Source organism: Microcebus murinus, chromosome 16 (assembly GCF_040939455.1).
Source record: "Microcebus murinus isolate Inina chromosome 16, M.murinus_Inina_mat1.0, whole genome shotgun sequence".
Taxonomy (NCBI): Eukaryota; Metazoa; Chordata; class Mammalia; order Primates; family Cheirogaleidae; genus Microcebus; species Microcebus murinus.
In genome coordinates, this window is record NC_134119.1 from 9,807,209 (window position 1) to 9,825,555 (window position 18,347).

General features: G+C 44.7%; 1 protein-coding gene across 2 annotated transcripts in view; it reads left to right on the forward strand.

Moving 5' to 3' along the window:
• Window positions 1-18,347, forward strand: part of ATP9A (ATPase phospholipid transporting 9A) — a 120,013-nt gene that overhangs the window by 26,279 nt on the left and 75,387 nt on the right. For both annotated transcript variants that reach the window (XM_020282080.2, XM_076010862.1), the window contains exons 2-4: window positions 1,146-1,290; window positions 2,822-2,935; window positions 8,586-8,694. In XM_020282080.2, coding sequence (XP_020137669.2) covers window positions 1,146-1,290; window positions 2,822-2,935; window positions 8,586-8,694 — 368 coding nt within the window. The remainder of the gene's footprint in view (window positions 1-1,145; window positions 1,291-2,821; window positions 2,936-8,585; window positions 8,695-18,347) is intronic.

Genomic DNA, 18,347 nt, shown 5'->3' on the forward strand with positions numbered 1-18,347 from the left:
TTTGGGGGTTTTCAGAGTGGCTTTGTTTTGCCAGAGCTGTCCAGATTCCCAAGTGTTTCCTTGCCTTGCTCTAGGGTGGCCGGGGAGCAGGGTGCTGGTGGGTTGGCACTTCTGAGCTGCCCTCCCGGGAAGGCCAGGTTGCGGGCAGCATTTGGGGTCAGTCTGCCGACAGCTGGCGTGCTGGCCCTCTCCAGGTTATTTTAGGCTCTGAGACATCATCTTTCTGGCTTGTTCCTCCAGTGTGTTGCTGAAAAGGAGAGCCTAGGGTGGAGAGGAGATCCCCTCCCCTTCTCCTTTATATAGTAATCTCCGTGTAACCAGCAGCTTTGATGGCATGGGGTGGTGGAAAGTCACTAGGCTTTGGAATAAGACCAGCATGGTGCAAGGCCAGATGCAGCTGTTCCTCACATCTGGGCAAACTTGGATGCTTTATTGAACCGCTTTGAGCTTCCCTCTCTCTGTATAATATAAAAGTAATAATAGTGCTTATTGAAATGTATTTACTTTCTTAACTTAAATCTTTTTATTTTTAAATGAATCCTACTTTTTGAAATAGGGCCATGTGGCACATAGTGATGTTTTGGTCAATAATGAACTGTATACATGATGATGGTCTCATAAAATTATAACACTGTATTTTTACTGTCCCTTTTCTTGTTTAGATCTGTTTAGATACACAGTACTTACCACTGTGTTATAGCTGCCCACCTTATTAGGTATAGCACTATGCCGTACAGGTCTTTAGCCTAGGAGCGGTAGGCTGAAGAGCCTAGGTGTGCAGTAGAGTATGCCACCTAGGCCTGTGCGAGTATATTCTGTGGTGTTGGCACAATGATGAAATCTCCACGGCACATTTCTCAGCATGCATGCCATTGTTTAGCAGCACATGACTATAAATAATTTGGGCTTGGGAACAAACAAAGCACCTTTTATTTGGACCACTTCTTAGAAGCCTCCACTCTGTGTTTTTTAATCTCACTGAAAGAGGAAGCCCCCAAATATGGCTGTGGTCTCAACCCAAAGGAGATGCTTTAGAGAAAAACCGTTCTGAGAAGGCTGGACAGATGTGGGCGTGGCCCCGATGGTGCGGGCGGGGTCTCGGTCGTGTGGGCGGGGCCTTGATGGTGTGCCTGTCTCTCCCCCAGGTGCTGCGAGTGGCTGAGATGCTGTGGAGGAGGGGAACCCAGGCCCCGCACTGTCTGGTTGGGGCACCCCGAGAAGAGGGACCAGCGGTATCCTCGGAATGTCATCAACAATCAGAAGTACAATTTCTTCACTTTTCTTCCTGGGGTACGTGCAGCCAGGAACGACATCATTTTCTTTTTCCCATTGCGAATGAGTACTTGGTACCAGACTGAAGAGACTGAGGTCGCCGTGGCAGATTTGGGGAACACCCTGGGTCTTCTCCCTGCCACCCTGGCCACTGGCTGTTCCTGTTCTCAGGCCACACACCCGGGGCGGGCGGGGGCTGCTTTCTGTCTGCAGGGCTGTGAGATTCCGTGTGGTCGGTTGAAATAACTTCATGTGTAAATGGTCTGTTGGTTAGAGGGAAAAAGATATTCTGGGGACCTGGTGCTACAACCAGAACATCATAAAAGAATATCAGCAGTGTTTAAATTCCCTTCCTGTCATGACACATTATAGGCAAGTTGGGAAATAAAAGTATAAAGAAAAACATAAGTTTTTATCCTACCATCTAAGAGAATTTGTATTGATATTTTTGCTAATAACTGTTTCTGAGGTCATGACACTCCTACATTAACTTACACAAATCCGAAGGCACATACTCAGCCAACCTTCCCCCTAGCACAGACATAAAGTAAATACCTATTTTTATCCACTATGGCCTCCAAACACACACTAATCGACTTTGAGAAGCAGCTGCAACAATCAGCTCCAATGCAGAAAGGAAGAAAATGGCAGCGTTAGCTACTAAGTGTTAATACAGAGCCACAAATCTATTATACAGTAGTTTAAGGTCAATTTGAATTTTTTTTAAGGCTAATTTTGACTATATTCATTGCCAGCTGCCTTAACCCACAAACCTTCCCCCCACCATCTCAGTATCTTAAGTGAGGAAAACTTGCATTTCTCTTTCATGGAAAAGTCTGATGCACTCTGGGCCACCCTCCTCCACCTCCTGGTTACACCGTAGGGAGTACATGGCCACCAGAGTCACCATGGCAGGGCAAGTCACGATGGCTCTTAACTGCCTTAGCCTTGAAGAGACACTGTACTTCTGCTCATTGCCCGTTGGCCGAAACTAGTCATGTGGTATTACTCTCACTCCCAGGGAACATGGGAGTGGTCACACCCCAGCCAGAACCCAGCGGCCACCCAGGGTAGGATTCTATTGTCTCGTTTTATGGAGTTGAGACCATATCGGGGACATAACTCTTTGTCTTCCTTTTTGGACTCAACCTTCCCGCATAAGCATTTCCCGTTAAAACCTCTGCCTAAACAACATTTCGAGTGGCTTACTTGTACTTATAAAATAATGTAGCTTAAGAAATAAGACAACAGATACAGCCGATTCTCCTGCAGGCCCCTTCCCAGTGAATATCCCCCCGGAAAGTAGCCACCATCCTGAATTTGGTGTTTTCAGTTTCCATGTTTATCATTATTTACTTTTTTACTTCTATGAATAATATTGTTATTACCTATATGTGTTTTCCTAAACAACATATGGAAGTGTTTAAGCTTTATGTGGAAGGTATCAGGAAAATTGTATTCTCGTGTAGGAATGTTTTTAAATATTACACTTCCCGCTAAACCTTGCCAGCCCTGAGTGCCTCTTTTCTGTTGTCTCTCTCCCTTCCAGGTGCTGTTCAACCAGTTCAAATACTTTTTCAACCTTTATTTCTTACTGCTGGCCTGCTCCCAGTTTGTTCCTGAAATGAGGCTTGGCGCTCTCTACACCTACTGGGTCCCCCTGGTGAGTGGATCGGCATTGTTTGTTCAGTAACCTTAGAGGTCTGGAAACAGAAAGTTCTTTGTTCCTCTTACCCGAGCATCTGGAATGGGACAGTGGCCTTTTAAGGGAGAGGGAGCCCTCACGCCAGCACATTGGGAGTCCCTGCCAGTCATTCATTCATTCAGTCAGTCAGCTGTTCAGTCATTCATTATTTCAATAAATATCTATTACCTGCTGTTGTGTATGGCGCCATTCTAGACCCTGGGGACAGAGTGGCAAATGAGAAAGGCACATGCTCTGTCCTCGTGGCTTGCGGCACAGGGTGAGCATACAGATGCAAAAATCTGAAATCCAGGCCGGACGCAGTGGCTCACGCCTGTAATCCTGGCACTCTGGGAGGCCGAGGTGGGAGGATCGCTTGAGGTAAGGAGTTCGAGACCAGCCTGAGCAAGAGCGAGAACCCATCTCTACTAAAAAAAATAGAAAGAAATTAGCTGGCCAACTAAAAGTACATAAAAAGAAAATTAGCCTGACGTGGTGGCGCATACCTATAGTCCCAGCTACTCAGGAAGCTGCGCCAGGAGTTTGAGGTTGCTGTGAGCTAGGCTGACGTCACAGCACTCACTCTAGCCTGGGCAACAGAGTGAGACTCTCTGAAAAAAAAAAAAAATCTGAAATCCAAAATGCTCTATAACAGGCGTCCTCAAAGTATGGCCCTCGGGCCACATGCGGGTGTTTTTGCCTATTTGTCTTTCTACTTCAAAATAAGATACGTGCAGTGTGCATAGGAATTTGTTCCTAGTTTTTTTAAAACTATAGTCTGGCCCTCCAACGATCTGAGAGACAGTGAACTGGCCCCCTGTTTAAAAAGTTTGAGGACCCCTGCTCTACAATCTAAAACTTTCTGAGTGCCAACATGACACTCAAAGGGAAATGCTCATTGGAGCATTTTGGATTTTGTGTTTTTGGATTTGGGATGCTCAACTGGTAAGTACAATGCAAATATTCCAAAATCTGAAATCTGAAGCACTTTTGGTCTGAAACATTTCAGATAAGGGATGCTTGACTTATATTTAAATTGTTTTCTGAGATCACATTTTCTTTTTACTCTATGTAGAGTGTTTCAGCGTGAGGGCTTGGAAAAATAACAGAGTCTCTGTGTTAATATATGTGAAGTATAGCAGAACTGACCAGCCCACCCATTCCTTCCCTTGCCTCCTTTTCTTTCTTCCTTTCCTTTAGCATATGATGGTTGACCACCTGCTGTGAGCCAGGCACCGTGATGGGTGCTGAGGGTGCAGCAGTGAATGGGACAGACAAAAATTTTTGCTGATGGGAAGGGGAAGAATATTCCAGGGGGCAGTGATGCAAGGGCCCTGTGGTAGGCATGTGCTTAGAGCATCTGAGGAACAGAAAGAAGCCCAGTGTGACTGAGGTATGGAGAGGATGGAACTGACGATCGTGGTATCCAGTGCTTGAGAGCACAGGCACTCCTGGCATTTGGCTAAGCGTGCTACCTGGCGGAGACAGCAATGCCTGTTGTCCAAGCGAACGGTGCTCAAAGGTTCTCTCTCGTTCCCAGCGTCCTACCTCTTTAACTGGAACAGAGAAGCCAGAAGTCCTGACTTTCAATATAGGCAATAATTGTGACTTTTTTATTATTATTTTTCTTTTTTTAATGGAGGCTTCTCCCCCGGCCCCCCTGCCTTGCTGTCTCCCAGCTGACTTGCCTGGTTTCCCTTTGACCTGGGCTTTGGGTAGAAGCCAGGCGGGTTCACCGCTTGTCTCTAAGGTTTGGTGGCCTCCAGCGGTCTGGAGGCTTCTGACTCCACACCGTGGGCCCTTACGTAGTCAGCTTTTACTGTGGTGGTTAAGTCCGGGATATTGCATGTCTTCCTCTCTTCTCAGAGACTACAGAGAAGGGGATTTGGGATCAGAAACAAATTAGACAGCATCAATTTCTAGATGACCAGAGCTGATTTCCTCTAATAGATCTGCATGTAGAGAATCAAGTTCTAGTTCTTGGCTAGAACACATTTTGAAGTATTTTCTGACCACCCTGAAGGTCTTCTCATTTACGGCCTGTTATAAGCACGGTGGTTCTGAATGAGGGCTGTGGAGCCAAAGGGTTTGGGTTCAGCTCTCAGTTGTACTTTGAAAAGTTGTGTAACTTGAACAAGCCTGCTTTTCTGGGCCTCAGTTTTGTCATCTGTAAAATAGAGATGGTCATATCTACTTGCTTGGTTTGTTTCGAGGATTAAAGGAATTAATTCAAGGAGAATACTTCATATAGCTATATAGAAAATCCCAGGAAGGCCGGGCGCGGTGGCTCACGCCTGTAATCCTAGCACTCTGGGAGGCCGAGGCGGGTGGATTGCTCGAGGTCAGGAGTTCAAAACCAGCCTGAGCAAGAGCGAGACCCCATCTCTACTATAAATAGAAAGAAATTAATTGGCCAACTAATATATATATATATATGTATGTATATAAAATTAGCCGGGCATGGTGGCACATGCCTGTAGTCCCAGCTACTCGGGAGGCTGAGGCAGGAGGATTGCCTGAGCCCAGGAGATTGAGGTTGCTGTGAGCTAGGCTGATGCCACGGCACTGCAGCCTGGGCAACAAAATCGAGACCCTGTCTCAGAAAAAAAAAAAAAAAAAAAGAAGAAAATCCCAGGAAATGTCCTCATTTTAATTTTTAAGTTTTGACACTAATGATGTGCTGTTGACTGTTTGGATTAAGTTTTAGCTTTTTTTTTTCTTTTACCCCAGACAGAGTCTCACTCTGTCTTAAATGTATCGTCACAGCAATGATGCTAGAGTGCCGTGGCACCATCGTAGCTCACTGTAATGTCAAACTCCTGGGCTCAAGTGACCTTCCTGCCTCAGCCTTCTGAGTAGCTGGGACCACAGGTGCATTACCACACCTGGCTAATTTTTCTATTTTTTTTGTAGAGATGGGGTCTCTGTGTTGCTCAGGCTGGTCTTGAACTCCTGGCCTTGTGTGATACTCTTGCTTTGGCCTCCCAAAGTCCTGGAATTACAGGCGTGAGCCACTGCACCTGGTCTGTTTTAACTTTTAACAACTTTATTCTTGGTACTAATATATTAGGGAGAAAAATTCCTCAGGGGAGAGCTGAGATAATTCATAACATCGTTTGTATGATGGCCAAATTATAAACCAGACTTTTTTTTATTATTGAGAGATAATCGACATACCATAAAATGCACAGACCGTTAAGCTTTCAATTCAGTAAGTTTGGACAACACCCATGCAAACACCCACCTCAATCAAGAATGTTTTAGTTTCCATTAGCCCAGAAAGCTCCCCAGCACCCATTCTGTGACCTTACCCCTGCCCCAGCCTTGCTGATTTCTATCTCCCATAGATTAGTTTTGCTTTAGTAAACCTATTTTTGATTTTTAACTTAACAAAAGAGGTTTAGCACCTTCAGAATTGCTTGTCTACTACGTATCCCTGCCTATGATTTCTTTACAAGCTCAGACAACTTCAGCCTCTTCCTCATTAAAACTTCTTTCTAAATATCTGTGGATATTAAGGACCTCCTAAATTGGGATTTATTTCTGGACTACATTTGCATCTCTTTGTAAAGCGATTTCTAGCCTAAGGGATGGCATATCCTCTAGCGTTGTTAATGAGAACTGTGTGTGTGAGTGTTTGGGGGAGATGTTATAACTTAGGGGGTGGTATTGATTTGCAGAAGGGAAGTTAGTGGAACGCCTCCTGTCTTTGTATGAGCACACACTTCCCATTAACATCTACGGGATTGGGCCAGGCCCACGCAGAGAGAAATAGAAAACTGGAACATTTGAAAAAAGAAACAAAAACTCAAGTTCTGGCACAGAACAACCCAACAGCAGCGTGGCAGGGCGGTGGGAGGGGGGTGGGGTCTGCAGTCTGGGTCTGTGCCGTCCCGGAACAGGTTTCCTCTCCCCTCCCTATGTGGTCTGGTTATGCTTTGATTCTGAAATGGACCAGTTTTCTTTGGGCTGCAGTGTGTACTTTACATCTGATTGGAAACAGGAGTAATCCTTTGAGTATAAAGATGTGTGGGTCTTGGGAGGAGTTTCACAAAGCAGCGCATCTCTGGGTAGATTTACATAAGAGATTTAAAGTCTTTCGAATAGAAGTTAATATATGTCATGGGGGTAAACAGGATGGGAGAGCGAAATCCTCCTAGAAACATGACCAATAACTCCCCGGGCGGTTATGTTGTCTGTATTAAGAAATAACTGCTCCGGCAGGCTTTAAAAGGGGCAGAGGGGAGGGACGACATGGACAACGAACGAACGTTCTTGCCTTTATCGTTGTAAGAGGAAAAATGTAGATTGGAAATAGATTCTGCTATGGGTTTCTCCTCCCTGGGGCCCTGTCCCCACCAGATTTTATGAGGTGGGGCACCCAACTCAGGGGAAGGTTGGGGAAGCTTTTAATTTTTTTTTTGAGACAGAGTCTCGCTTGTTGCCCAGGCTAGAGTGAGTGCCGTGGCGTCAGCCTAGCTCACAGCAACCTCAATCTCCTGGGCTCAAGCAATCCTTCTGCCTCAGCCTCCCGAGTAGCTGGGACTACAGGCATGCGCCACCATGCCCGGCTAATTTTATATATATATTAGTTGGCCAATTAATTTCTTTCTATTTATAGTAGAGACGGGGTCTTGCTCTTGCTCAGGCTGGTTTCGAACTCCTGACCTCGAGCAATCCGCCCGCCTCGGCCTCCCAGAGTGCTAGGATTACAGGCGTGAGCCACCGCGCCCGGCAAGCTTTTAATTTTTATTAGTTGGTACTTATGCAATTAATACTTTAATCTGGTCTCTTTATAAAAACTGGAGACATGACAGGTAAGGCTGAAGTCCCCTTCCCTCCCTTTCCCCCAATCCTTCTCCTCTTCCTGGCACAGGAATCTAACCAGTGCTTAAGGAAATTGGAGAACATTTAACAATGTGTGGAATCTTGTTGTAGGCATGGTGTTACATTGTATGTCCTGCAAAGTTGATTTCCCCACTGTCAATGCCATGGGTGTATCTTATTCTTTTTAACTGTTGCCTGGTCCTCCATTCCATGGCTCCACCCACCCAAGTTTCTCTGGATGCAGAATAACGGGGCAATGAAGAGCAAGATTTCCTGTCAGATTCCTGTTTATCGCTCAGTAGCTTTATGTGCCTCCTGGGCGAGATGACTCAACTGCTCTGAGCCTTGGTTGCCTCTCCTGCATGGGGGTCTCAGCAGCAGGTGTGTGTCTCGTAGGGCAGTTGTGAGGACGAGATGCACTTTGAGAGGCGCCCAGCATGTGTGGGTGAGAGACCGATGGCAGTGGTCACCATCACTTGCCTGTGGAGGGACAGTTTGGGTGTTCCTGGATTTTTTCACCCTCACAGACCCCCAGGTGGGGAACATGGATGTCCTCGTCCGTGTGTGGCAGCGAGCGTTTCTCTAGGGTGGTGTTTCTCGGCGGTGCGTGTGTGGGTGCGTGTTCCCAAAGAGAGACTCGGAGAACAGGGCTTGCCGAGGCCTGTGCGTTCCGAATGGTGCCCGGGCCCTGCCCTGCTGCCCTCCTGAGTGACCTCTCTCTCTCTCTTGCCCTTTTCGCCCTGGGCACCAGGAGAGGACGGTCGGTGTCAGCAGGGCTCACCCCTGTCCACTCTCTCTGCAGGGCTTCGTGCTGGCCGTCACTGTCATCCGAGAGGCGGTAGAGGAGATCCGATGCTACGTGAGGGACAAGGAAGTCAACTCCCAGGTCTACAGCCGGCTCACAGCAAGAGGTCAGCCTCCTGGCTCCAGGGCCACAGGGTTGCAACTCAATCACGGGCCGTTGACAGTCGGGGGAGCAGAGTTCAAGGCCCGGGCCTCGGGCGTGCGGGCGCTGCTTGGTGGGACAGTCACTTGGCACCAGGGAGGCCTCCGTCAGCCCAGGGCCTGGTGGGACTTGCACAGCGTCCTCGGGCCTCTGAGAGTTGGCCCTGTCAGAAAACTCACGCATCACCAACCTGGAATTAAATTCTGTGTGTGGCATCCTCCTTTGCTAGTCCTGCCCCCTGGTCCCAGGAGGAAGGAAGGAGGACGCCCCTCTTGTTCACAGAGGGGGGGGGGAGGGAACAGCTTTTAAACATACTCTTCAACAGTGATTACTTTAAAATCAAACTGTTGCAACATTAATCATTTAAAAAAGCGACGGATTTAAGTAAGTATTGCAGCCATAGAGATTTCTTTGAAGGCATCTTGTAAATCCTTGAAATTGTGATGTGGAGAACATGTAGTCTGACCCAAAGAGAAATGACCAGATAACCTTTCATTATTGACCCCCTGCAAGACATGTTCATTTTAAATGGTGGGACTTAAAACCCCACCCAAGCACACCTTTGGAGAAAAGTGACAAAACAACCGAGCAGCCAGTGTTGACCTATGTTTTTAACTATGATAGATTTACGTTAATGTTGCGTTCAGAAACGAGAGAATGTTACCTAAAGTTTGCTGATCTGGCTGAGGAAAGACATAATCAATTGTTCCCTAAGATTACTCACCCCATTCAAGGATTAATGCTGTTTAAGGAGAGGCTGAGAGGAGTAAAAGCTATTTCTTACCTTCAGGAAATTGAGAATTTGGAGAGATAAGATGGGTAGAGAGATGCCTAAAGGACTTAGCACAGGATCCAGGGTCTAAACTGCTTTCTTTTTGTTAAATGCTTTAGCTTCCAAACATTCAGTCCATCTGTGAGTTTTCTTTCCCGTAAAAATGTTGGAGGCATAGGTTCTGGGCTCAAAAACAAACAAAAAAATGATATATTAATAACATTTTCCAAGGGCATGAAAATATTTTGTTTTGGTGTATTTGACTACATTTTCATAGTTGGTGGTCTTAAAAGTTTGCAAGCCTCTGGGAGAACAGGGAATTTAGAGTTGCTACAGAAAGGCTTTATTAATGCTAAACTACTGTATTTAGGACATTTTGCTACCTAAAGAAAAAAAATCAGCATAATCTTTGCAGAGGCAGGTGGCCTGGGCTTTCCACGTGGGTAGTCAGAAGACCACTCTGGAGGGTGTTTTTTTGTGGCTCGTGTATATTAATCCTCCTTTAATAACATATTCTTACTATAACATTTAAAATGCTTGGCAACCGACAAAAGCCCCATGGGAGAGGGGTGCGGTGGATCTCTTTAGGGCTCAAGAGAAGGGCCTTCGGATTCTGTTTATTCATCTTCCCAGGCTTCGGCCCTTTATTGGTTCTTTTCATATTGCAATTGCTTTTCCCGTGAATGATTTTCCTGCTCACTGCTGCACAGCCCTTCCCAGCTCTTGCTTTAGCTTCACTCAGCTCTTGAAAAGATCCTAAGCAGAATTGGCAGATGGCTCCAGCATTAAAAACTTGTCTTCCTTTGTTGGTCTCCTTTTGTGGCCCGTGGTGTCTATTGTCATGCCAGGGAGACTGCAGGGAAAACAGAACACAATTCTGAATATTAACCCAGACCCCAGCTCTGCAATTTGTTTTGAAAGCCCAAGAAAACACTGAAGAGACTGTCAGCTTGGAAAGTGATGGAGGCCAGTTTAGTTATTTGATACAGTCGTGAGGGGGGAGCCTCACAACCCCCAACTGGAAGACTGCAGGGAGAGGGAGAAAAAAAGCCTTTTTTTTTTTTTTTTGACCTGCCTGTTGAATTACTTAATAATATTTGCTCGAGCGGAAATGTTTCCCCGTCATCTTCATTTAGTAAGTTCAGGCAAAATGAGACAAATCTGTGTGTGATTATTCGCGAAGAACTGTTTTCCTTTTTATCACATGATCTGTTCAGATGCACTTTTCAACACTCTTTTAGGGGTTCAAAATGTTCATAATAAACCGGAATACCTTGATCACTTGATTATAGGCCACGATGTTTACCTACTTGCTACATGATTTCCTGATTAATAATAGCAGTATTTGTACCATTAGTGTTTAAAAGTTTTTTTAAAAAATAATTTCTAACTAGCAAAACAGTTACAAAAATAAAGAACTGCATGAAGAACTCCTATATATAACGTTCACCCAGATTCACCAATTGTTATATTTTGCCACATTTGCTTTTTAAGACTGTCCACCCCACATATAAATATACATACAGGTATATCTGAAGTCATCGTAGAGTTAAGTTGCAGACATCATTCCCTTTTACCCCTAAATATTTCAGTGCTTAATTCCTTTGGTCCTAAGGACATTTCTCTTACATAACGTAGTAAATTTATCAAAATCAGGAAATTTAACATAAATACATTACTATTAATCTAATTTATAGTCCTTATTTAAATTTTGCCATTTGTTCCTAAATTTTTTTTTAATTTTTTTTATTTGGAGATAGAGTCTCGCTCTGGCACCCAGGCTAGAGTGCAGTGGCATCATCATATCTCGCTGCAACCTCAGATTCCTGGGCTCAAGCAATCCTCCTGCCTCAGCCTCCTGAGTAGCTGGAACTACAGGCGCACTCCACCACCCAGCTAATTTTTCTATTGTTTTGTAGAGATGGGTCTCCCTCTTGCTCAGGCTGGTCTCAAACTCCTGATCTCAAGTGATCCTCCTGCCTTGGCCTCCCAGTGCTTGGATTATAGGAGTGAGCCATGAGTCACCATGCCTGGCCCCTAAAATGTTGTTTTTTTTTCCCCCTTGTGGTAGAAAAGCAGAAAATGTTTTTTTAATAGCATTTTTTTTTCCTGGTTCATGGACCAATTTACCTTCCATGCTTGTATTTAGTTGCCTTCTCTCCTTGGTTCCCTCTATTTTTTTTGGAGTCAGAGTCTCACTTTGTCACCCTGGCTAGAGTGCTGTGGTGTCAGCCTAGCTCACAGCAACCTCAAACTCCTGGGCTCAAGCAATCCTCCTGCCTCAGCCTCCTGGGTAGCTGGGACTACAGCACGCACCACCATGCCCGGCTAATTTTTTCTATTTTTAGTTGTTTGGCTAATTCCTTTCTATTTATAGTAGAGACAGGGTCTCGCTCTTGCTCAGGCTGGTCTCGAACTCCTGAGCTCAAGCAATCCTCCCGCCTCAGCCTCCCAGAGTGCTAGGATTACAGGCGTGAGCCATTGAGCCAGACTGAGGTGAGTTATTTTAAAACACATTTTTGAGTCCAAAGAAACCTGTCAACCCAGAAGCCTCCACGTTGTAAGGTAGACAAACTGTTGAAAACCACACGGGGCAATGCTTTCTGGTAAACACCCTCTCTCCTCCTCCTCGAAACTCACATTTAAATATGATCAGAGACTTGAGAGCGCCTCTTAGGCCTCTATGAGTCTTTATGGTTTTAATTATAGAGCTGTCTTCCCAAATTAATAGCATCCAGCTGCATTGGAAATGAAGCCAAGAAAGAGAAGATCTGGAAGCAGTAGCAGATCCACCCAGGGAAACTTAGTTTTGTTACTCAAAAAGATTTGGATTGAATCAGGAAAGAAGAATTAGTGAGTGAATTATTTCTGTTTATACTTGCCTTCCCCAAACCAAAAGTTTAATTTTAGGGTGGTGGTGGGGGTCTGCCTCAATTATCACAGGTGGTGAGGGAAATTGGATTTGCATTTTCACAAGATGAATTCCATGGGCCTTCATACCAGGAATGCTTTCCCTGACTGACTTCTGATCAAGGGCTAAATGCTGCAAGAGGACAATTAGCCTTGAAAGAAGTGCAAACAGAAGCATAATTAACACAATTGCGGATGCTTCTCCCTGCTGGGGACATCTGGGCGGACAGTTAACCATAAGTCATAAGCCAAAGGCCTATGCAAAAGAGAGAAATTCCCTCTTATCTTCTTCTGGCTTTTTTGGTACACATGTGGTGTGAAAAATTGACCTGATATCTTTCCTTTCCCACCTCTTTCTAGATAGTTCAGCAATGCTCTCTCTGTTTACTGTTTACCGGTTACAGAATCAACCATAACCTCAGGGATTTTACCTCCATTTGAGGATATATACTTTTTTCAATTTGAGGAATTTTTTTTTTTCAGTTTAATTCAAAATCTACTTTGGACCATTATCTAGGATGGCAATTAATGGGACTAAATTTTGAGACCTAAGGAAAGGATACAAATTTTCATTTTCAGAGTTGTGTTCCATTGGAGTTAATCAAAAGGTATAATAGCATAGGGAAGATTCATTCATTAATAGGGTGTTGTTTAGCTACTACTTAAATTAACTAAATTGAACCTTTGTATTCCCAGACACAAGTACTGTTAATATTTTCAAAGGTTAAACTCTGTTCAAACATGGGAGAACATTAAAATATGCTTTATGCCTTTGTTGAAAAGAGAACAGTGATGGACTTTTTTTTTTTTTATGTTATTATCTTCATTTTTTTTTTCTTTTTTCATTTCAGAATATTATAGGGGTTAGTGATGGACTTTTGATGTTACTACACCAAAACTACTACAAAGATCCTTTACTAAGGATCTCAGGAACAATTCAGTGAGCAAAGAATTCCACTTCCCAAACCTCTCTTGTTGAGATTCAGAGCATCAGCCTGCGTGAGGCTTATTTAAAACAGATTTTGCCACTTTCTCATACTACCTCTGACAGATACAGAGTTATTTCAGATCCATAAGGTTCAGTTTTTTTCTTTCAAAGTATTCAGTTTCACTTTATTACAAATCATTGGTGAACTCATTTACTGTTTAAAATAAAAAAAAAAAACAACTCTGAAAAATCTCACATGCAAATTGTGCTGTTACTCTTCACAAAAGGTATTTCCTCCCTGCCAGGGTGTTAGTCAACATCATCATTTTGGGGCCAGCAAGACCATTTATATATTTACTTTAAAAGCCTCTGTTGGGTATAAACCTGTTACATTTAAAGTTCAGCTCCCCACCTTTTTTTAAAGTTCCCACTATTTTAAACAAGAGCTCCAGGAAGTGGTAGCGATATTTACAATAATCCTTTCAACCCTTTGCCTGTTTTCAAATAACAGTCTTTTCTTAGGCTTTGGAGAATGTAGACAACTCTATTTGAATATGAAAATTTCAACTTTAAACCTCTGAACTCTGCTGGGTCTGCAGAGGCAATTTAATGTCAACCCCAGGAAATGTACACATGGAGCAGAATTTACAACTCATCACTGTCACAGTTAGATTAGAGTGTGAGTTAAAGAGTAATACATTAACCAGGGTTAGTGCATGGAGACTGTTGCTAGAGATCTACAAAAGCAATCAATGTCCTGCATGAGCAATGAAAAATGAAAGTATAGCTGGAGGTGTTCAGGATCAAAAAATAGGCCCACACATACTAGTGCCCTGGAATTTATTAAAAAAAAAAATTTTTTTTTTTTTTTTTTTTTGCAAGCTGTTCTGCAGTTTGACCGAATTGTCATTTGCTTGTTTCAACTCAAGGGAAACATCTGGTTTCTCCCTGCAGTGTAGACAAACTGCTCTTATTCGGAAGCCGTCACCCATGAAAGGCACGGTTTAGGCTCAATAGGTTTGCTTATGAAAGGGTTGGGGTCCATCTCTACAGAAATAAACAGCCCTAGTAATTGGAAGTTGGTTCCCCGTTATAAACTAGACTGAGAGACGACTTGGGTGGAGTGGTGAAAGCTGAAAGGGATAAATTTATTACAAGACATGTAGTGATTTAGGATGTGTCGGGCAGAGAATTTTCCACTTAACTTTTGCAAAAATCTCTTACCCAACTTTTGTAGTGTCGCTGCAGATGGATTTAAAAATCTTAGAGCCTCGCTATTGGAAATGGGGGTGTTACGGAATTCAGAAGAGGGGAGAGGTCTGGGGGGAGGAGCAGGGTGGGGGGAAGTTCGCAGTTCTGTGGCTTCAGTTCTTAGGACAGGGCCCTGCTTTCCTGTGCACTCTGTAAAGAAGATGGTACTGGGTGTTTTTTATTTTTATTTTTATTTTTTTTGAGACAGAGTCTCGCTTTGTTGCCCAGGCTAGAGTGAGTGCCGTGGCATCAGCCTCACTCATAGCAACCTCAATCTCCTGGGCTCAAGCGATCCTGCTGCCTCAGCCTCCCGAGTAGCTGGGACTACAAGGCATGCGCCACCATGCCCAGCTAATTTTTTCTATATATATGTTTTTAGTTGGTCGATTACTTTCTTTCTATTTTTAGTAGAGATGGGGTCTTGATCAGGCTGGTTTCGAACTCCTGACCTGGAGCAATCCGCCCGCCTCGGCCTCCCAGAGTGCTAGGATTACAGGTGTGAGCCACTGTGCCCGGCCAGTACTGGGTGTTTTTACTTTCCTTCTGGATCAGCTACATAATTTGTGGGGCCCTGTGCAATAAACATGCAGGTCCCTTTGTCCAATAATTATAAAAGTTTTAAGCATTCACCCAGGAAGGGGGTCTTGTGATACAGGGGGTGCACGCCCAGGAAGCTGGTCCTTTATCCACCTTACAAGTCTCTGGGGAAGGTGAGAGAAAAAAAAAAATAAGGGAGTTTGGGAAGTGTGCCTGCCGCTGACTTCCCAGTGGAGTGCTTTCTTCCTGGCAGATGGACATAGGGTGAGTTCCTGCCCTCTTTCGAGATGGGTAAAAATCACTGTAAATGTGCTATTTTTTCTTTCTCCTTTGTTACTTTGTTAGGAAGACAGGACACTCTGTCAGATTGCTTCTCTGCATCTTGTTCTTCCATTTGTGGAACACTCAAAACAGTGGTTGAGTTGAGGTTAGAAATGGTGTGTTTTAGGCACTTTTTACAATCTTAAGAGTTTTTTCATTCTGGGAGCCATTCTCAGCCACCAGATGCTTGGCTGTTCCTCACTTCTGACTTTGGACCCTCTTTTCTCTCCTTCCTCTGCCTCCCTACCAGTCTGGTGAGCTTTTTAGATAGGGACATTTCATTCAGATACTGACGGCCAATTCCAGTGCCTGCCTGGTGAACAACTTCCAGTAAGTGCTGGAATATAAATATCAATATCTGCTTTCTCTCTTTTTTTCTTCCTACAACTTTTTCTCCTCCTTATTCTTCTGGTTTTTCTTCTATTTTCTTATTCAACATCCCCCCCTCCCCCATGTTCAGCATGCAGGCCCAAACTGCATATTTTTGATCACCAAAAAAATGGCAACATAGTGCAGGAAATCTAAATTTATGGCACCCTACTTTTGTTCAATAGAGCGAGAGAGTCTTGGAGTCTTTCCTTGTAGAAGCTGCAAATCTGGGGCTCATCCCCCAAAACACTGACATACTAATGAGTGCACCATGGCTAAGGAACCCAGGTGACCTCATGGCAGCCTGGTGCCCACTGTGGTCCTCCTGAGATGGGGCTGGAGACCCTCGGGCTGACGGACAGTCAGGTACAGTAGGGGCGTTTGCAGGAAGGACTGGCCTGCAGGGTTACTCAGAAACTGCTCTGCAAACACAGTGGGTTAAAGGGGTTTTTGTTGAGGCAGAGCAGATGGACAGAGAGAGGCAGAGTTCAAATTAACTGATCGTAAATCAGGGCCGAGTTGTAGAAGGGAAAAATCTGGGCCTGGTCGCTTAAAAAAAAATTGAGCTAATTTAAATTATTATCGTTTTCTTATAGGAAAAGCAGCCTCATGCTTATTGTAAGAAAGTAATATGAAGAATTTAGAAAATATATATGCTAGAGAGAGGGATAAATCCCCCCACGTCCACTGAAAGAATCACTGCCAGTCCTTTGCCCGAAATCCTTCTGACTGCATCCTCTGTCCTGGTGACATACATACATACATATACACCGGCAATGATTGTTTAATAAGCATGAAAGCGTACGCTCCTCTTTGAGTTAGATTTTAAGATAAAACTTGCTTGTAGGTTGAGAAGATCCGAGCACAGGTGTGCTCGTTTGGGTCAGGCCAGCAGCATAAATTTGAGTCATAAAACCAAAGACAACGTGTCAATTTATGTTTGGGGAAGTTGGGGCAGGCGCAGGTGAAGGAGAAGTTCATTGGCGCTGAGGGCCACGCTGAATTTACGATCTTCCAGGGGTGCCTTGGGAGGCCGGCCAGGAAGAGCAGCGAGTCCGCGCGCGGTTTGGCGGCTGCCCCCTAGTGGAGCAAGGAGGCGGTCCCGTCAGCAAAAGTTCTGCCAGTTATCATAGCTGCTGTCCTTACCATTCCTAATTATCTCCCTCTTTGCGTCAGCGGATGTTCTCCAGCCCCTCTAGATATATTGATCGAAGCCCAAGGCATAATGAAACGTGAGTCTAGCGGGTCTCAGTCTAGCGTGCCAGGGCTCTGGCATCATGTGTTATGGCAGGGAGCCACTGCTAGATGCTCACTTAGACGGTGAGACGCTCGTGCTAGGAGAATCCAGAAGTCCCCGCAGCAATGGAGGGTGGGTGCAGCTCGTCACCATCTGTTGAGTGCTTTGCAGAAGTCAGTAGTGTTTCTGCATGCAGACCTTTTGCTGCTAGTTCTGCTTATTGTCATAATGACAGAGTCTAATGAAATACAAAAGTTAGTTAAAATCAAACCCTGTGGAACTTATTAAAGAGAGTTGTTTCAATAGAAATGACCTGAATGCTTTGGAAAATCTCAGTGATGGTGAATTACTTTGAAAGTACATAGCATTCTGTCCGGGCGCGGTGGCTCACGCCTGTAATGCTAGCACTCTGGGAGGCCGAGGAGGAAGGACTGCTTGAGCTCAGGAGTTTGAGACCAGCCTGAGCAAGAGCGAGACCCCATCTCTACTATAAATAGAAAGAAATTAGCCAAACAACTAAAAATAGAAAAAAATTAGCCGGGCACAGTGGCGTGTGCCTATAGTCCCAGCTACCTGGGAGGCTAAGGCAGGAGGATCGCTTGAGCCCAGGAGTTTGAGGTTGCAGTGATTTATGATGATGCCACTGTACTGTAGCCTGGGTGACAGAGCAAGATCCTGTCTCAAAAAAAAAATAAAAGAAAAATTCCCAGCGCAGTCTTGCTCTGGGGAAGGGGTCCTCAAACTTTTAAAACGGGGTCCAGTTCACTGTCCCTCGGAACGTCGGTGGGCCAGACTATAGTTTAAAAAAAACTAGGAACAAATTCCTATGCACACTGCACACATCTTATTTTGAAGTAAAAAAACAAATGGGCAAAAACACCCGCATGTGGCCGGTGGGCCTTAGTTTGAGGATGCCTGTTCTGGGGCATATACTTAAGGAAGGAGATGGGGGGGGTCATTATTATTACTTCTCATCTGTCTTGCCGACCATCTGTAAGTTAAATGGGCTTATTACGAGGCACCAGTTTAACATGAAGATTTTACAGTGTTGCTTCCTGGTGTGAGGATCTGGCACATCACTGCAGTAAAGATCCACTTCCTCTCCAGGGTTGCTCATGGGGTGCTGGGCCACCCAGCCCGACCAGCCCCATCCGCCTTCACCCCTCACTGTTCCCTGCTTTCCACGTGATGCTCCGGGTCTTGCTGGCTGTGTGCATGCCGTTGCTACTCACTCACACCACTTTCTCACATCTCAAGCCGCCTTATCACCTTATAACCACAGTGTCGTCCTTC